At 39.6% G+C, this 17,269-nt stretch overlaps 1 protein-coding gene across 1 annotated transcript; it reads right to left on the bottom strand.

Annotated features, from left to right (window-relative positions):
- Nucleotides 1-1,840: 1,840 nt before the first annotated feature.
- Nucleotides 1,841-16,044, bottom strand: tmem64 (transmembrane protein 64). Its single transcript, XM_051390319.1, has 3 exons — nucleotides 14,435-16,044; nucleotides 6,634-6,789; nucleotides 1,841-4,961 (listed from the first exon to the last, which is right to left on the bottom strand). Exons 1-3 carry the CDS (start codon nucleotides 15,143-15,145, stop codon nucleotides 4,770-4,772), a joined length of 1,059 nt encoding a protein of 352 aa, XP_051246279.1. The 5' UTR covers nucleotides 15,146-16,044; the 3' UTR covers nucleotides 1,841-4,769.
- Between the last annotated feature and the right edge of the window lie 1,225 nt (nucleotides 16,045-17,269).

Genomic DNA, 17,269 nt, shown 5'->3' with positions numbered 1-17,269 from the left:
GAGGTTTGTCCTTTGAGGCAGGGTTGGACGATGATGGATCGGACACAGATCTGACCCGAGCCCGGAAGAGATCGGCGGCTTGTGTGAAGAGCAGCAGACGAATCTGTTCTGCAGCTCCTGGTAACAGATGGAGCAATACAATGCAAGAGGAGTATGATCTATTACTGTTGGATTGATAGACTGTTTGTATTTTTTTTTGTATTTGGGGTGCGAGCAGATGGCTGTGGGCAATATTTCCACTGTATATGTGTTTGTTTGTGTGTGGTTACATGAGCACAGCACTGTTGACAAGCAGAATCTATCTGGACCATGTCTGTCAGACACCGTCCACACAAAAGCACCCAGCTCCCCCTTTGTACAGATAGCTTGTCACAGGCAAGGCAAGGGCAATCGTAAGTGGTGCTCCACTCTCTATCACCACCGCCACATCCATCACTACTTCCCTTCAAAATTGCTCTGACAAACTGCCCCAGAAGCCAGCATTATTTCTGGCCGTACAGTGCTGCTGCTGCTGCTGCTTCTACTGCATATTTGAAGGCTGACTGTTATTTAGAGGTTTGCAAGATAAGGGGAAACCTCCTGAGAGAGAACATTTTGTCTCCCATCACTCTGAAAGGGTCAGGGAGGAAGCTAGGTGATACTTAGAGACTCATGCTAGGACTTGGGGCGAGTTATGATGTGAGGTAAAAAGGGTTTTATGAAATGTGTGGCAGCTCGACAAAGACTGAAATTTAAGGTAGGACACCACAGGCAAAAACATAGTTTTTCATGCATTGGTTTTTGAATTTGGAGATTTTGCCTCCATAACATGACTTCTTTCAGGAAAGAAAACACCCAAAATACACATTTAGGTGTTTATTGTTCTACACTTTGTCTATTTGCTTCTGTAGGTTCCCCTAAATTCATCAACAGTTAGCATTAGATATTGCCTCAATTGCATATTTAAACATAAATATTGCAATTGTAAATAAGTCTCATAGTAATATCTATTAGTTAAAAATGTTACAGTGGTGTCTCACCTCTGCAGTGGAAGCTTGTGTAAAAAAGAAGTCTCAAATGTCTGATACCAGTTACTTCAGGTTGCTATTTTCATCATAAACAACAAGGTTGACAGAAAGTTTAATAAAGACAAACAAGGACAGGGGTTCACTCAGTGTTACATAAGGTATCCTGAGCTGTAAATTATTTAACAAAATAAGGAGTGGACTAGATACAAGCTTCTAATTTGGGAAATACACTTTCTGGTGCAGAGTTAGAAGATTGATACCACGTTCATGTAAATATTGCTTACACTGTTAACAGCTTGCAGGAAAATCGCTTAACTTAGCACAAAGATAAAAAGAAACTGTGTGAAACTGCTAGCCAGGGGGTTTGTCAAATTATAACCACATCTGGCAACCAGAACCTCTAAAGCTCACTCATTAACATGCAGATTGTTCAATCTGTACAGGAACTTGTGTGTAAAAACAATAATTCACCATTTTACGTAAAATGTTTTTTACACTGGCTTTTGTACAGATTCAACAAACAGCAATAAAACACCTTCACCTGCTAGCTGTTTGCCCATTTCAAATCTTGTGCTAAGCTAAGCTAACAGGCTTCAGTCTTATATTCAATGAAGGTGATATTAATCTTCTAAACTCTCTGTCAGAAAGTGAATGAGTGTATTTCCCAAAATGTTAAATTATTCCTTTAAGATTGCACTTCATAAATATTAATTACTGAGAGTAAAAACATGGCTTAAAAATAAAATTAGAGTGATTATCAATCATTAATAAAATATGAGTATTTTAAAATATATGTAATAAATGTGTGTAAAAAAGTGTGTAAGTAAGAGACATTTTGTAACAAAGTCGGACAGGTTTTATTTTCTTTCGCTCATAAATAACACTGAACAAGCATCGTACAGCGATAAATATCAATATTTATGCACTGTAAAATTCTCTGTATTACAAAATACAGCATATGTGTAATGCACTTGATACAGATGGGAAGTATTGCGTTTCATAGCACCAAACGAGACCCTTAACTTGACCCTTTAACAGTTCAGGTGTGCAGTTACATCCCAGATTCAGGTCTTGTGGGAGTGTCTATGAAATATACTTCCCTTAGGAATCAGTTGTTGCATAACTATATCTAAGTAGAGCCCACCTAAGAAGAACCAAAGCCTGTCTCTGTAAAACATTTTTCCACAATCTCAAGTTTATCAAAATCCCAGTTGAGAGAAGTGATGAAAGTGTGTCCACGGTGGCCCATCAAGTTTCTTGTATTTGATTTTTGCATTAAACATGGTATTAAATCCACTTCTTTCCCATGTCTGAGCAGAACAGCTTCATCGATTCACACTTTGTTTGGAGGATAGGGACACTTCCTAAAATATGTCACTGCTGCCAGGAACCTTTTTACATTTTCTCATTAAGAACTGGGGAAAAAATATGAGGAGTGAGAGTAGTGAGCAGATTTTTATGAATCTTTAAAAATGTACTCGTCTCTCTACGTAAACTTTCAATTCAAATAAGAAGGGAAAATGTGTCTGTTGGATTCAGAGGATTTTTTTTAAGTGACAGGAGTGAGAGCCTGATCGCTAAACATCAATAAGCGATCAGTATGTTAGGGACTCTCCGAGGAAGATGCTACAAATCTGAACAAGCTGTTCTGATCACAGATGTGTGTGTGTCTCTTCCCCATCATTGGCAGCGCAGAAATGTCCGTCAGAGGCAGCGGGAGGTAACACTGTAACACAAACCTGGTATATTGATACTCAACCTTACAGGGGGACATGGAACAACTCAAACGCAGTTTTTGATCACTTTTGAGAGAAAAATCTTTAACACTGGTAGTAAACAGCTATTCCCAATACTTGGCTAAAGATCTTATTGGTAGGACTTCTATCATATTTTTTGCTTTCAAACATTATTGCTAAATTCAGACAGGAAGGGGCCCTTTCAACCAACATTTAGCATGAAAATAACTACAGCTTTTCAGAGGACTGACAGCATGGAATGTGTTTGGGGGAAACAGTAAATCTGGCTTTGAAGACACACACAAAAAAAAACTGTAGTACAAAAATTGAAATGAAAAACAAAACATTTTGCAAGTATTACAAAACAGGCTTTTGTGAACAAATACGGGGACATAAAGATGGATTTTTCATATAAGAGCCCTTATTATTCCTCAATCAGACATAGTCTGAGGAGCAGCATCACAATAATTCATGTAAAAAATAAAAAGTATTATCACATTCATCACTTAGTGTCCGTGTTGTGTTTGATTGTCGGCTTCTGAGACACATCAGTTTCAACTTCTGACCAACCAAACCCCTTCCTAACTCAACGTATTAACTGTATGAAAATAATGTTTGTCTGTTGTAGTGGACTGTGCAAAAGAACCTACAGCATGAGAGCTTTGTTGTTGTATTATTAAATTAAGAGCTAAAACACACAAAAAAAAAAATGTTGACAGATAATTTCTATAATTACCAGCAATATTAAGTAATAAAAATAAGTCATAAGTCACATGTAGCCTCAGCTCAGGTGGGGCCAGTGTCATGGCATCTAATAAGCTTTATCAAATTATGGCACATAAAAAATAATAGCCTCTTCATCTCATCTAGCTTACTCGTCTATAATGTAAGTAAAACCTTAAATAAACACAGACTTAAGTTTGTGTTACTTTGTACGCGCGAGAGCATTTCTGATTAGTTTGGTTTCAGCACTGAAATATGACATTCATGCCATTTTGTCACCGTTCTTCGTATTGCACAGAATTGTCAAAACTATGATCTTAAGCAAAAACTATGTAATAATTCTAATGGATAATCTCACAGCCAAATACAAATGTAAAAATCAAACCAAAATTAATTATTATTAATAAACATTTACAGGAAAGCTTCAGCGTCAGTCCAGTGTGGGAATCTTTCTATAGAGGAACATGTGTCTGATCACGCTGTACTTCAACTTTCCTGGCAGAAACATTCCTGAGTCTCCTGCTGTGAAATCTGCTCTCCTCTCCAGCTGCTCTTATCAAAACTGCAAAAGCGCTAAAATGACCTCCGGGCAAACAAGGCCAATTCAGCTGACATGGTTGTACGCCAGCAGAAATCACAGAGTCAGAGAGGCCGGTAATGCTCCTCTCTCCATAGTCCAAAAATAAGACACTTGAACACAAATGAACTGGACTAAAAAGCCAAATCTTAAAAAAAAAAATATTAATAATGCCCTTTTTTTTGTTGTACTGGATGTAGATAAATGATTAAATCTCTTAAAACAAAAACAGATGTGGTATGAGAGAAAGGTGCATAGGTTGGCATTCTTTTGACACTAAAATTGAAAAACAATTCCTTGGTTCTCTAGAAAGCTCCAGATTTCACATTCATAGTGTTAGCAGGCAGTTAATACCCTTCTTAACTTCTTTTTTTTTTTAATGACTCACGCACTCAGCCACCTCTGATATCTTTAAACAACATCATTTCATTGACATCTCCTGTAACAGAGTAAATGTTAAGTACCTTAATGAAAATAATTTAAAAAACTAAACCCTCCCAATATAATGTACCGCAAAACTATTTTCATCAGCACCATTTCTTCAAAGGTGCGTGGTCCCACACTTCGAAAACACCATACAGACTAAAGACGTATGCTTTCAGGGTTTTCTCCCAAGGGTGGTAAGAGTACGATGTTGGAAATATATATACCACGCCGATCTCTCAAGCGCTGCAGTCTTACAATTCGGTCAACAAGTAGTACGAGCTTACTGCCTCGTGTGTCAATTCACACCACATTAATGCAGTTCCCACTGGCGGCCGTCGCCCTTTTGCTGCAGTAGGTGAAGCCGCTGTGATTGGTGGAGGAACCGTTCATGTGTGACGACTTCAGCTCCATCTGGCAGGCGGCGATGGCTGCGTTGAGCTCTACCTGAGCCCGGTGCACGACGTAGAACATCAGGCCGATGCTGATGACGATCTGCAGAGGACAGAGGAGGATGTGTGTTTTTTGTTGTTGTTGTTGTGGTTAACTGAACTCCATTACGTTCTGAGGTGTGTCCAATATTTTGCTCTCCAGTCAAAAGTGCAAGGTACATTTTATACATCTACACAGACAATCTATTGCAGTCCATTACAACAACCACACACACTCTTGTCTCAGAGTAAGCTAAGAAGCTAGTTTGCTACTAACTAACTAATTCACTGCAGGACAGATGTTGGTAGGTCCACCGATGCAGCTTTTTCTCTCCCAATACAGATACCTCAAATCAGGGTAAATTCCAATACTCAATCTGATAAATTCTTTTATTCCCGAATATAAAATCTGTATACAACACTACATCAAACTCAAGTAAAGTTCAATAGCATAACATTTTCAGAAAGAAGCTTCTTTTTTTTTTTCTTGTCAAGAGACAGATGAGGAGATCGACACCACTTTCATATCTGTACACTAAACATGAAGCAACAGCCAGCAGCTAGTTAGCTTACCCCATTTCACTGTCAACATCCGTTGTTGCCCACTTCCTTTCTGTTGTGGCTTCTGCATTGTTGTATTTGCAGTTCATTGATACCTCTCAGCTACCGTAAAGAATTGCTATGGCACTAAAATCTGAGTAGGTGGCCAGCCACAATTTAATGAACTGATGGCAGTAACGCTGAATTTTACTGAAATAAATGTATTTAATGTGAATAGGATGTCTGGTCAGTATTGGCCTCAATTACCATGCAAAATAGGCACAAAAAAATTGTCACAAAAAAATAATTTAACTAATTAAATACTTATAGTATGTATGATGTCTATCCTTGTTGGTGCATAACAGTATGAGATTACTAGGCTTAATCAACTCTTCCAGATGAAGTTTCCAACCAGTGTTAAAAAGGGCTTCAAAGGCCAGTTTTCAATTTGGAGCGTTCAGTTCTTCATGAAACCTACCTAAGTTTAAATTGACCCTTGACCTCTTATCCCTGTGAATCTGTGTTGGAGATGTGGTAACACCTACAAAAGACCTGAACCGAGGTGTGGGCATATTTTACATATCTACATAAGGCTTAGCACTCCTACTGTAGCCATTCATGCAACTAAAGACTTATCGGAGGGACAGATGTCAGTGCTTTTGGATTAGGATAATATTTGACAGGCTTGGTAGACAAGACATGATTTGATTATAAGGGAGGGAAAAGCACTGATCCATTAAAAAAGAACATTTCACTAGTTGGGGGGGTGTGGTCCAGAGTTATATGTCACTTTACTTTTGCAAAACTCACTGCAGATAAACATGCCCTCTAAACAGCAAGAGGGAAAAGCCAGTTTTTCCTGTTGCTTTCTCAATAGCCTGGTAGTACACCTAGTCAATCAATCGGACAAAGGTTTGCTTACTCAAACGTCATATGAAAAGGAATGATGAAAGAAATTCAACCCAAGACACACTCCTAAACATTGTTTGTATACTACACATTTCATTATACATTACTAGTCCAATATTCACTCTTTTATCTGTGAACCTAAAATATGTCAAAGGGAGCAATCTCACATGTCCTGACAATGAGTAAAACACAGACAAGCTGCATTTTCAAAGACAAACAGCTGTCAGAAGTTGACACATGTACAAATTAGTTGCTTCACACTGAATGCATTATCACCATCAGCTCACCTGCAGGATGAACACAAAGTAGCCGCTGACGCTCTGCTCAGCAATGACATCCTCCATGGTGCGAAGCGTGGTGCCCAGGTAGGAGTTGAGAAGCTGAGTGGGCAACAGACCCACAGAGGAGGCCACCAGGTAGTTTGGCAAGGACACGTCTGTGATCTTGAAATGGAGAAACAGCTTACAAACTTTAAAATATTGAAAAGATTTAGGTACAATGGAAAAAAAAAAAATTATACTACTAAACTAAACATATTCATTCAACAAGCCAAAATCAAGCGTTTATTATGGATTCATATTTAAAATTAGTTTGCTGGTTCAATAACCTTTCCTGCATCATAGATTCATCTGAATGAAATTACGAGTGTGCTTGTGGAGACTGAGTCCTCGCACGTCCCTTGTTGAATCTGGTTAACTCTCAACAATGTGAAGTAACCAATTACAAATAATATTTAAGAATTTAAACTGAAAGCTAAATGACAACCTATCTGTTTTGTACGTTTCCAATTGCGACTGATAAGATAGAGGAGCCAAGGGTCAAGAGATCTGAAGTTTGACAAAGGTTATCTAAACCATATATCAGTTCTGAGAGTGAGCTCTTTCTCAATCTTGGCAACAGTAGTGTAACAAAACAAAAATTCTAACTTGAGGTCCATTTACTTGGTTTAAAGTATTAATTCTAAGAAAAATGCTTATAAAATTAACAAATCATTGCATTTTCCAGCAGTGGTGGAAAGTAACTAAGTAAATTTGCTCAAGTACTGTACCTAAATACAATTTTGAGGTACTTGTATTTAACTTCAGTATTTCCACTGTCTGCTACTTTAAACTACCACATTTCCTGGAAAAAAATACACAAAAATATCACAAGCTACAGCCTGATTCTTGATAAAAGCTGCTGCAAATGTATTCATTTCAAAATCTGCAAGCTCCTGTTTGAGCAAGTAAATAAATTCTAAATATCACTATCTTGTGTAATTACCCAGAAGAACAACATGCCATCAAACGTCCAGCTCATTTTGAATTTCATATCTCATTACAACCACCTAAATATAAACAAGTGTCCGCGTTGCTGTCACCCTTGATCCCTTGATTAAGTGATGACATAAGCCGATGTATGTCTGTGCTGGGTGTGCGAGGATGTGACCTTGGCACTGTGTGCACTGTGACTACATTGTGGCTGATAGCGGTGTGTCAGGGGCCATGGTGAGTTGCTGCAAGACACTGCCTGAGCCAAAATGTTATCAGGCCTGGAAAACATTTATGCAAGATCAAGCCCATGTGTCTCCTCAAAGTGACAGATCCAAAATCCTCTCCTGTTCTCACACTACTTGCTGATAAGAGCCTGGGTTACACTTCATAGGACGTTATTGAAACCTGGTTAATCAGGATAATGTTGTCAAGTTGCATTTCCTCACTATGTTTAGCTGAGAATGCTTTCTTCAATACAATCATGTAACAGGCCTTTCTCCTTGAAAGATTAGCACTGATGTGTCCACACCATGTGTCAACACAGTCCAAACGCCTTCAGCTGATCGCTGAGACGTGTCATGTGAGCCTGTGAGAGCTGCAGAAGACAAGGACTGCACTCTCTGTCTCTTAGCCATCGTTCCTGAGTTGTGAAGCACATGTCCTCTGAAGTCTCTTCCCATCCAGGCAACTAGCGTATGCAGCTGTCTTGTATACGACCAGGGCTAGTGGTTGGTATTTTTATAACCGGGCAGAGAATTTCCACTGAACCTCCTACTCACTTCTGCAAGCCTGTGTATCAAGATAATCTGCAAATTCAAGTGAAAAAACACCCCATCCTAGGCTTGACCTGATTTAGCAGCAGCAATGCAGGTCTGAGTTTGAGCTCGTAAACAAAGCAGGGAGTAGGGTATCTTGACTGCATAGTAAATTTCAGAATTGCGTCTGTGATGCTGCATCTCTTTTCTTATCTGGACACACGCACGGCTTACCCTTTGTAACAAAGGGTGAAGCACAGGCCATAATAACAGGCTGCACAAACATGCTTGCCTAGATAGATAGCGTCCTATAAATCACAGCTCATCATGACAGCAATGGGATGGAGACAGGCCAGTGAGCAGTTTTAAAGGTTATAATGTTGTAATAAAATACACGTTGAGACCTGAATATGTCCACTTCTTCTGCAAAGGGTTCGCAAACATTTTTCCTGAGCTGTCCCATTGTTTTGCTAACTGCTGCAGTCTGTGTGTCGTTTTAGGTTACCAACTATAATGTAGCACCATCCACTTCAGCAGAAAGAAGCAGGGGGCACAGTGAAATGTAGCCTCATCCAGAGAAAGTGCTTACCAAGGGCAGAGCAGACAACACATAATTCCACCAGTGAGCCAGTACGAGCCAATAAGTACCCACCCACGGTTAGTTTCACCTTTTATTGTTGAGAATCAGATCATAAAGATACAATATCAGCTAGGCTTAATAATGAGCCTCCAGGTAACACAAATTACAAGGTGCACAGTGAGAGGCTGAGCTGGGTCTGAAGACCCTCCGGGCCAGGAAGTAAAAATGTAGCAGAGGACTCAGGCGAACTCAGGGATTCAGCTTATTAGCCTGCTTCTGGCAGGGCTGGCTTAACTCCCTGGTGAAGGCTGCACACTAACATTCACTTCACCAACTGGGAAAAAAAGTTTCACATTGGGGTTTGTGTGTGAGGAGTTGACAGCCTGATTTTTCTCCAGTTCTCCAGAATGATGGTTTTGCTGTTACATTTCCATTATCGGTTATTTTTGGCCGCAACGGAAACAAGTGAGCACGACATTAACATAGCATCACCTCTGAAATTGTCAGCAAACCTGTTAGCAAACAGTTGTTAACATACCAGCAGTTCCAGAGAGACATAATGCGTTTCTTTCTTTTGTGTCTCTGTACACCAAATGTAAGTCTCTTTCAGCTTAGATTTTGGTCTCTCCCAACCCTCCAGGGAAATACTTGGCTGCTCCACTATGTTACCAGATAGTCGCTACCTAGTCTATCTGCAGCTGAGCTGGAAGTGTATAGTTGGTTTTTAAGTGGGGTTTTCACTGTAAACAACCACTTACTGTGGTTGAAAATTATGCTATTAGAGTTAACCAAAACAGTAAACTGGTGGTCTTGAGAGCTAAACATTGAGCTGTAGCTCTCTATAAGTCTCTGTAAAGCTGAGGGGAGCTACAGATTCAGGTAATAATTCTCAGTAGGTTCATCACTACCCACAACCCCTTTCGCGTTGTCACATTTGGTTTCACGTTGTCATTTGTTACATTTTACCAAAATATCAATCCTATGTGCTTTTAAAAAATGCTAGCTTCAATTTAGATTGAGGCGTCAAAAAGAAAAACACTTTAATTTGGCGTAAGATTTCAAAGCAACATAAGTCATCCAACACATCTGGAAAAAGGCCAAACCTTTAAACAAAATGCTGGTGCATTAGGTAAAGCGAAACAAAAAAACTATAAATCTGTAAACCTAAAATAATTCAAAGGGAACAATCTCAAATGTCATTACAATGAGTCAAACACAGACAAGCTGCATTTTCAAAGACAAACAGCTGTCATAAGTTGAAACTAACCAACAGAAATATGACAAATGCGAACTGGCATAATATGACCCACTTTTTTGTAGCAGTTGTGCTTGAGCTGCATGAAAGCTGATGTCCTTTCTTATAAAGTGTTTGCTTGCTTGTAGATAAAGACCCAGAGCAAACTCAAAAACAGAGTTTTACAAGGCTGTCAATTAGCCAGCGTTTTAATTTCACCCTGGCAAACCATTAATGCCAATGACAGTGACGGCAGCTGAGCAACCCAGTGTGTTAACGTCTGTCCTTTTGACTTTGACACCTCATTTTCACCTCTGCAGATTGGAACAGTAAGTTCAATGTTACAAATACTGTTAAAGCTTGAGCCACGATACTGACGTGGGACATCTCTCTCAACCTTTGGACCCTGAGCTATGTCCCAACTATGAAGCCGAAAGCAAGAACCAACGACAAACAGAAGCCATTTCAGTCAGTCAGGCAGAGAAAGACCATCTGCTAGGTTCGTAAGTCCTGTTCAACACTGAAGTCTTGTAACAGGTGAACTGCTGATCATAGTGTGGGACTAACACAAAGAAATCATTCATGTTTATCTGAACTGTGCTATAAGCTTGGAGCTTATATTTAATCCTAAAGTAAATTCACAGCAGTATTCTCATTGTATCCATCACAACACCCTGAAAAAACAACCTCTGGAAAAACAAGTTCCTTAAACTCTCAATTTGTAACATACGTAGAGTTGTGATGCCATAGTCTTAACAACTCTCCTTCATCCTCATCGTCCATTTAAATAGCAGATTTTCAACAGCACTTCGACAGGTCGGCTCCTGACAACTCTAATGTTACAACCCAAGCATACTTGAATTTGATATGCTTCTCAAATACTAACCTATCAGTCAGTGTACCAATGCAGCACAAAAGTTTACTGCCTGCAGTCAGCTGATTCCTGGGATGATCCCACCTCGCTGTCGCCAAATGACTCATTTTACTTATCTGAAGTTGTCCTCTTAGTCATAATGACGAACTTGCTCCAGATAAGTACTTGCCCACTGTTTGGGACTGCAATGATTAGTTGATAAATTGATCCTCAACAGCTATTTTGATAAATGATTCATTGTTTGAGTCATTTTTCAAGAAGAACTACTGAACATTTGCTGGTTTTAGCTTCTGAAATCATTCAATTTGTTTGTCACATGTGATGTGATAGTAAACTGAATATCTACTGCTGGTCTTATAAAATAAAACAAGCCCTACAGGGGCCCTTAAGAGTATTTTATATCCTATCATAATTTTGAACAGTTATTGTACAGATGTATTTATGTAAATATTGATATCCAATTCTGTCACTTAATGTAAACATGTACTGCAGTGACAAAAATTATATTTGATTCTGAATTAAAATATATTGAACTGAACACCATAGAATACAGATATATTATAATAAGTCAATGTAGTTAATAATTAAACACTTTGGTCTCTTTACAGTAAAAAATATTATGGAAAAGGACGCGCAATATGCTAATATACTATAATTAGAGTAAAGCAATAAAACTCTTAACAGGAATCTGATCTATACCACTGCAATGAAACCCAATCCTGTCTCCCTGTAATAAATACTACACGTGTGATACATTTTATTTCTTCTTTCTGTTGATACTGTCAACAGAGAGGTGCTGATTCAACTCTGGGGTGATTCTGGGGGCTGTGGGGCAGGGCCTTTCTCAGTAACTCACACCACTTTATGGTCCAACATGGAAGTTATACTAGTTGCTCCCTGCACTTATATCTGAATCATTAGTCATTGGTTGACTTACTGTCTATTGGTTACTTCTAATTGTTTGATCAATAAATACATCACTGCAAACTGCAGTGCAAATGCAAACCTAAACATTATTATTATTCAGTCAAATAATCACAAATGCACTAAAGGGGCAAAGTATATTTTAAGTAAAAAGCTTTTGTTTTTAATCTACAAAAGGGAAGGATAAGATCAAATAATCTATTTAAATATTTACAAGCTCAAATGAATTATTCAAATATAAGCTAAAGGAACACCCTAATCCAGAGATCCGGAGCGAAAGAGTGAGAGTAAATCTTAAACGTGCCTCACACACTACAACTGACACAAGAGACCTCGGCAGAGGAGCCATGGACTGTGATTACTTTTCCCTCGTGGTCTGAATAAGTCACTAAATTAGTTGCTAGTCGCTTTTTAGAAATTAAAGTCGGTCTAGCTCTCTATGACTGATTTTGTGTGTTTAAGCGCGTGTGTGATGCAGCGTAGAGCTTGTGCCACCTCACATTTTTAGAATTTGAACACCTACCAGCTGAAATGAGGTTTATTCCATGATGCATTAATGTAACCACAATTGCCCACAATTAGTCCTTAGTGTCCCAGGTGCTACTGTCCCCGGGACATTCTTAATTTCAAGTGCCGCTAGGGGGAGGGGTATTACTGTTCTGGGTTACATCATTTTGAACAAGTTGTAATTTGCAACAGAGCTAAAAGAGAGTGAAACAGATTTCAATGTAGTGAAATCAAGTGTAAAATTACAACCAACGATGGCCACAAAGTTTACCAGACTTAGGTCTAAAGCTCTGCTTTGCACAGTGAGTGTTTATTGTAGGGCACTTATGAGTGTGTATATAGAAATGTCAAAAGCCAAATCCATACATGCGAGAAATGTCTAAGTAAATCAGTCACCCCGGAAAACTTACTGGTTTTGCAGTATGCAATTACTGTGCTTGTGAAACTCACTTACGTCATCATCTTTTTCCTGCCTCGGGCCTGTGCACAAACTCCTTCATGCTTTAAGCTATAAATTCCTTTCAAGCTCCCCACTTTGCATCTACTTCTGGATGTCTGTGCCACTGTTGGTTTTTGCCTTCAACACTGTTTTTATTCTCTTCTCACCAGATGTTTCCATAAACGAATGAAATATTCAGACCAGTTTACGTTAAGGGGAATGTAAATGTCAGTATTCATTGAAACAGAATCTAAGAAATACTGCATATGATGGTGGTTTTCACTGCTTCGACTTCTTGGCATGTTGATTAAAATGTGAATTCGGCTTTTGAAACAGATAGTTGTTTAAGTAGGCTACATTTGAATGTATAGGTAAAAATGTTTGTGGGTAGACATATATAAATATACCGTGCTATTACTCTAGAGTTACAGAGAATACAAGCAGGCAACCACTTGAGACACAGTTTTCGATTGTGCAAAACCTGATACTGTTTTGCTGTTGTGTGCTACACCAGTGCTCCTCCAGTACACTACAGTGATGACTGCTTAATGTAAATTGCATCCAGGTTTACCCTCAGGTCAGTATTCTTCATTCATTTACAACTTATTTACACAATGTTTTGTGACCTCCCAGCTGATTTTTCTACAATACAATAACATTTCCCTCAAGGCTTTTACTATTTGGAGGTATCAATGAGTTGACTGAGGGTAATCAGCGAGTATAAATTATTCATGCCATGTATGAAGGTCAAGGGCCTCAGGTTAAGTGCAGGAGTGCAGCTGAAAGCAATATCCTGATGCTGCTTAGCTTTATAATGTAGGTCACATGGTGTTTGTTGCTTTCACCAATCACTTTAGATTTACATTACAGAAGAAAAAAAAACAATGTCCATGATTTGATCTACATTATGATAATGTCAGCAGATCATTACTGAGTTCAGAAAAAAACATGGCTCCAAATATGAAAACCCAAAACTAGGACTTAAAATGTGATAGTTCAAACTGATAAAATAATTGATGTCCTTAGGCTAAAATAGAATTCATTTCATTGGAGCACTTTCTCTATCTACAAAAGGAATGAGTTTCCCTGCTCTAGGGAACGGCCTTATATTATACGTCTGCTATTAGATAGTAGTCTGCCTTGAAAAATAAAGGAACAGGTCAACTACTATGTTCACATTCAAAAATGCATTCAACCAGAAAGATAAATGTGCACAGCCGACACTCCCTCTCTGCTGCTAGAAACTGGCTTCGAGATAGTTATGATTTCCCCTGTGTGGTAGGGTGGGGCGACAAATAAGAAAATAATTTCCTCCTAAAATTGAAAAGGTCACAGGTTTGATTGTCATGACTGCAAGTGATTTGTTGAACTCTCCTCTTGTGGGTTAATGAGCTCTGCTCCTGGCTGGTCCACTGCTGTGACCTTTCTGCCTAAACCCATATGAGTTTACTGACCTTACATGACTGTCTAACGTCCATCTGAAGTGAAAAGGAAAAGCTGGCAATAGTATTTTTATACTCACCGAGAAAACTGCATTTTGGAGCCCAAAGGGTATGGGGGTGAGTCTCGCTAAGGCCACAACTTTGAGTCCACTTCCTCCCTCCACCACTCGTATGACAGCACTGAGCTGTTCACTGTTTCCAACTTTGTTCAGCACCCAGTCAGTCAATAGTCGTTTGCACACCAGGTGTGCCACAAAGGTTCCTATTAAAACTCCCACCATAACTAGTCCCATTCCCAGCACAAAGCCGTAGAGGTAGCCAGCTGCCACATTGAGAACAATGTATCCCCATCCACACGGGAACGACACAATAATCAAACCAACTATAAACAGCAGGGCTCCGACGAGGCTGTCCAAGCTCTCCACCCAGAGCAGGAGGTCCTTGAGGTATTGGCGCACGAGGGCCACCGAGGAGAAGCACACAGCGGTTAGGATGCATGCCAGCAGGGCGCTCTTGAAGCAAAAGGTGGTGATACAGCATGGGTGTCTGAACTCTCCACTGTTGCTGAAGGTCGTCCCCCCTGTGGCGCTGATAACCTCGGGGTCTCCATCTGACTTCCCGATGCCGGCCCCTGTCTCGTCAAAGGCGCTGCATATCAGGATGTCAATTTTGTCACAGTCGTCTGTGGCAGTCCTCTGCAGCCAGCGGTTCAGCTGAATCTGTGCCTTGCCCACCGCATGCTTGACAAGCTTGGTGAAAAGCTGCACGGTCGTGGACCCTGACATTGACATGTTGGCCCCTCAAATAGGCTCTGGGGACCGGCAGCAGGGCTCAGGAGAACTGTCCAACCCGGTGACAGCTGTGATGTTTGAGATTTCCAGACAGGCCTTTAAATCCAGCGCAAGTCCATGTCTAGTAATATCAGTTTATTGAGCTTCAACAGAAGCAAATATTTCTGCACTTTACAGAAGATGGCTTCAGCAGTGGTGACCCATTGCTATGCAACTCTGAGAGAAATTGTCCAGTGAGACATAAAGAGAAAACCCGTCACTCTCCTTGGCCATTACATGAACTGTCCAATTGAATAATGTTTATCTCGGGTACACTAGCTGGGCAACGTGCCAGTCCAATGACTTAAAAGTGCCAGTTTTGTAGTCTCTGTCTGAAACACTCGCCATATTCAGAGTTGTCATCCCTCCGCTCCGGACAATGCAGAGTCAATAGATGATGGAGGGAGCTGTCAGGGAGGAAAACAGACGAGCAGCGACGACAGCGACAAAATAATCCAACACTTCTATTCAAGTGAGATGATCGGAATCAAAGTGGTGCAAGGACGTCAACTTTTAAGACTCCACCAGAACCAGAACCAGCCCACCCGGCTAACACACTAGCACAAATCACAGCACGGCTAACTCACTCCTGTGGTTAGCTAAATAACTCTCTGCGTGGATAAAGTCCGACCGCTGCATTTCAGAGACCAAACCGCCGTAGCTGGCCCTCCTCGTCCGCTTGTCCCCGGACAGACAGAGCGACAGACAGGACGCAGAAGTCCGTTATGAAACCCCCCCGCCGCGTTGCTCTCTCTCTCTCTCTCCGTTAGCTGGGTGTTGTTTCTCTCGTCGCCCTCCTTCCTCAGTGGAGGCTGCCGCTGTTGTCGCTGTTAGAGCTATTCATACCGACCACTGTTTGTGTCCCAGAATGCCAAGTAACCTTTGACGTTCTCGTCCAATCAGAGCGCCCCGTTTTGCTATCGCGAGATTTACGCGGGATTTCGTGACAAATTATGTTTGTTTTGGATCAATAATGTTTGGATGGGTTTTTCTGCTGTCAGCCACTGTGCTGCCACATAAGCAGCGTGAACTACCACAGACCTCCCATGATGTGTGAATTGATTCCCTCCCAGATTGAATTATTTTATTTCAATTATTTAGATTAAATTTACTTTAATTAATAAGGCTTTCAAATCTAACCACGTATCGAGTATCACGTAGCTCAAGAATGAGAGGCTTAATCAATTAGACAGCAGTGGTCGAAGATGCACTTAGATCTTTTACTTTAAACTATCAATACAATATACAACTACACTACACAAAGCCATTAACATTTTTGATTAGCTTGCTGAAGTGGAGCTCTAATGATTTTTGTGTTGTGAGTTTTTTTTTTTTTTTCACCCTATACAAAGCATCATATTTTATAACCAGGTCATGTTTCAACTATAATGTAACTTGAGATGAATGTAATAAAAAGCACAATATTTGTCTGTTGTTGAGTAGATGTATTAAGTAGCATAAAATGGAGACAGTGGACATACAAATAGGGCTAATTAAAAATGTTATTTAAGTACAGTACTTGAGGAAATGTATGTATTTACTTTCTTTCACTGGAAAAATGTGTTTATAAACTATGCTGAACTTAGTAAGTAAAAATAACACCTTAATATCAAAATACTTCATTACAAGTAAGAGCCTTGCACTCAAAAATTGTACATAAGTAAAAAAAATAGTACAACATGTATTAAAAGTCTACAAAGAGCAAACATTATATAGAATAGCCCTTATAAGAGTGTACAGTACCGCATGTTACATTATTGTATTATTTTTACTGACATATTAACACACATTTTGATGTAGCTTGTAGGGGTAAAGCTTATTTTAATGGCTTTGTATACTGTTGGGGTGTTTAATCTATAATATGCATCATATTTTATATGTTGGTTCATTGTTTTGTTTACTCTCTACAATCTGTAAAGTAACTAGCAACTGTAGTTGTAAGATAGGTGTTGTGGAATAAAGAGTACAAGGTTTGTCTTTGAAATGTAGTTGATAAACTGCTGAAAACAAACTCCTTCATACAAGTAAAAGTAATATGACAATGTCCAAATACTCCATTACAAGTCAAAGTAAAAGTTTTATCAA

The sequence above is a fragment of the Dicentrarchus labrax genome, unplaced genomic scaffold, assembly GCF_905237075.1.
Source record: "Dicentrarchus labrax unplaced genomic scaffold, dlabrax2021, whole genome shotgun sequence".
Lineage (NCBI taxonomy): Eukaryota > Metazoa > Chordata > Actinopteri > Moronidae > Dicentrarchus > Dicentrarchus labrax.
The sequence above is the reverse complement of the archived record's forward strand: the minus strand, read 5'-3'. Positions and strand labels throughout refer to the sequence as shown.

Excerpts from the sequence above, each read along its gene's own strand:
- tmem64 (XM_051390319.1), bottom strand. The coding sequence starts at position 15,145 with ATGTCAATGTCAGGGTCCACGACCGTGCAGCTTTTCACCAAGCTTGTC. Across the intron at positions 6,790-14,434 it reads TCCAAAATGCAGTTTTCTCG|ATCACAGACGTGTCCTTGCC; the intron begins GTGAGTATAAAA and ends CTCCATTTCAAG. Across the intron at positions 4,962-6,633 it reads ACTTTGTGTTCATCCTGCAG|ATCGTCATCAGCATCGGCCT; the intron begins GTGAGCTGATGG and ends TGTCCTCTGCAG.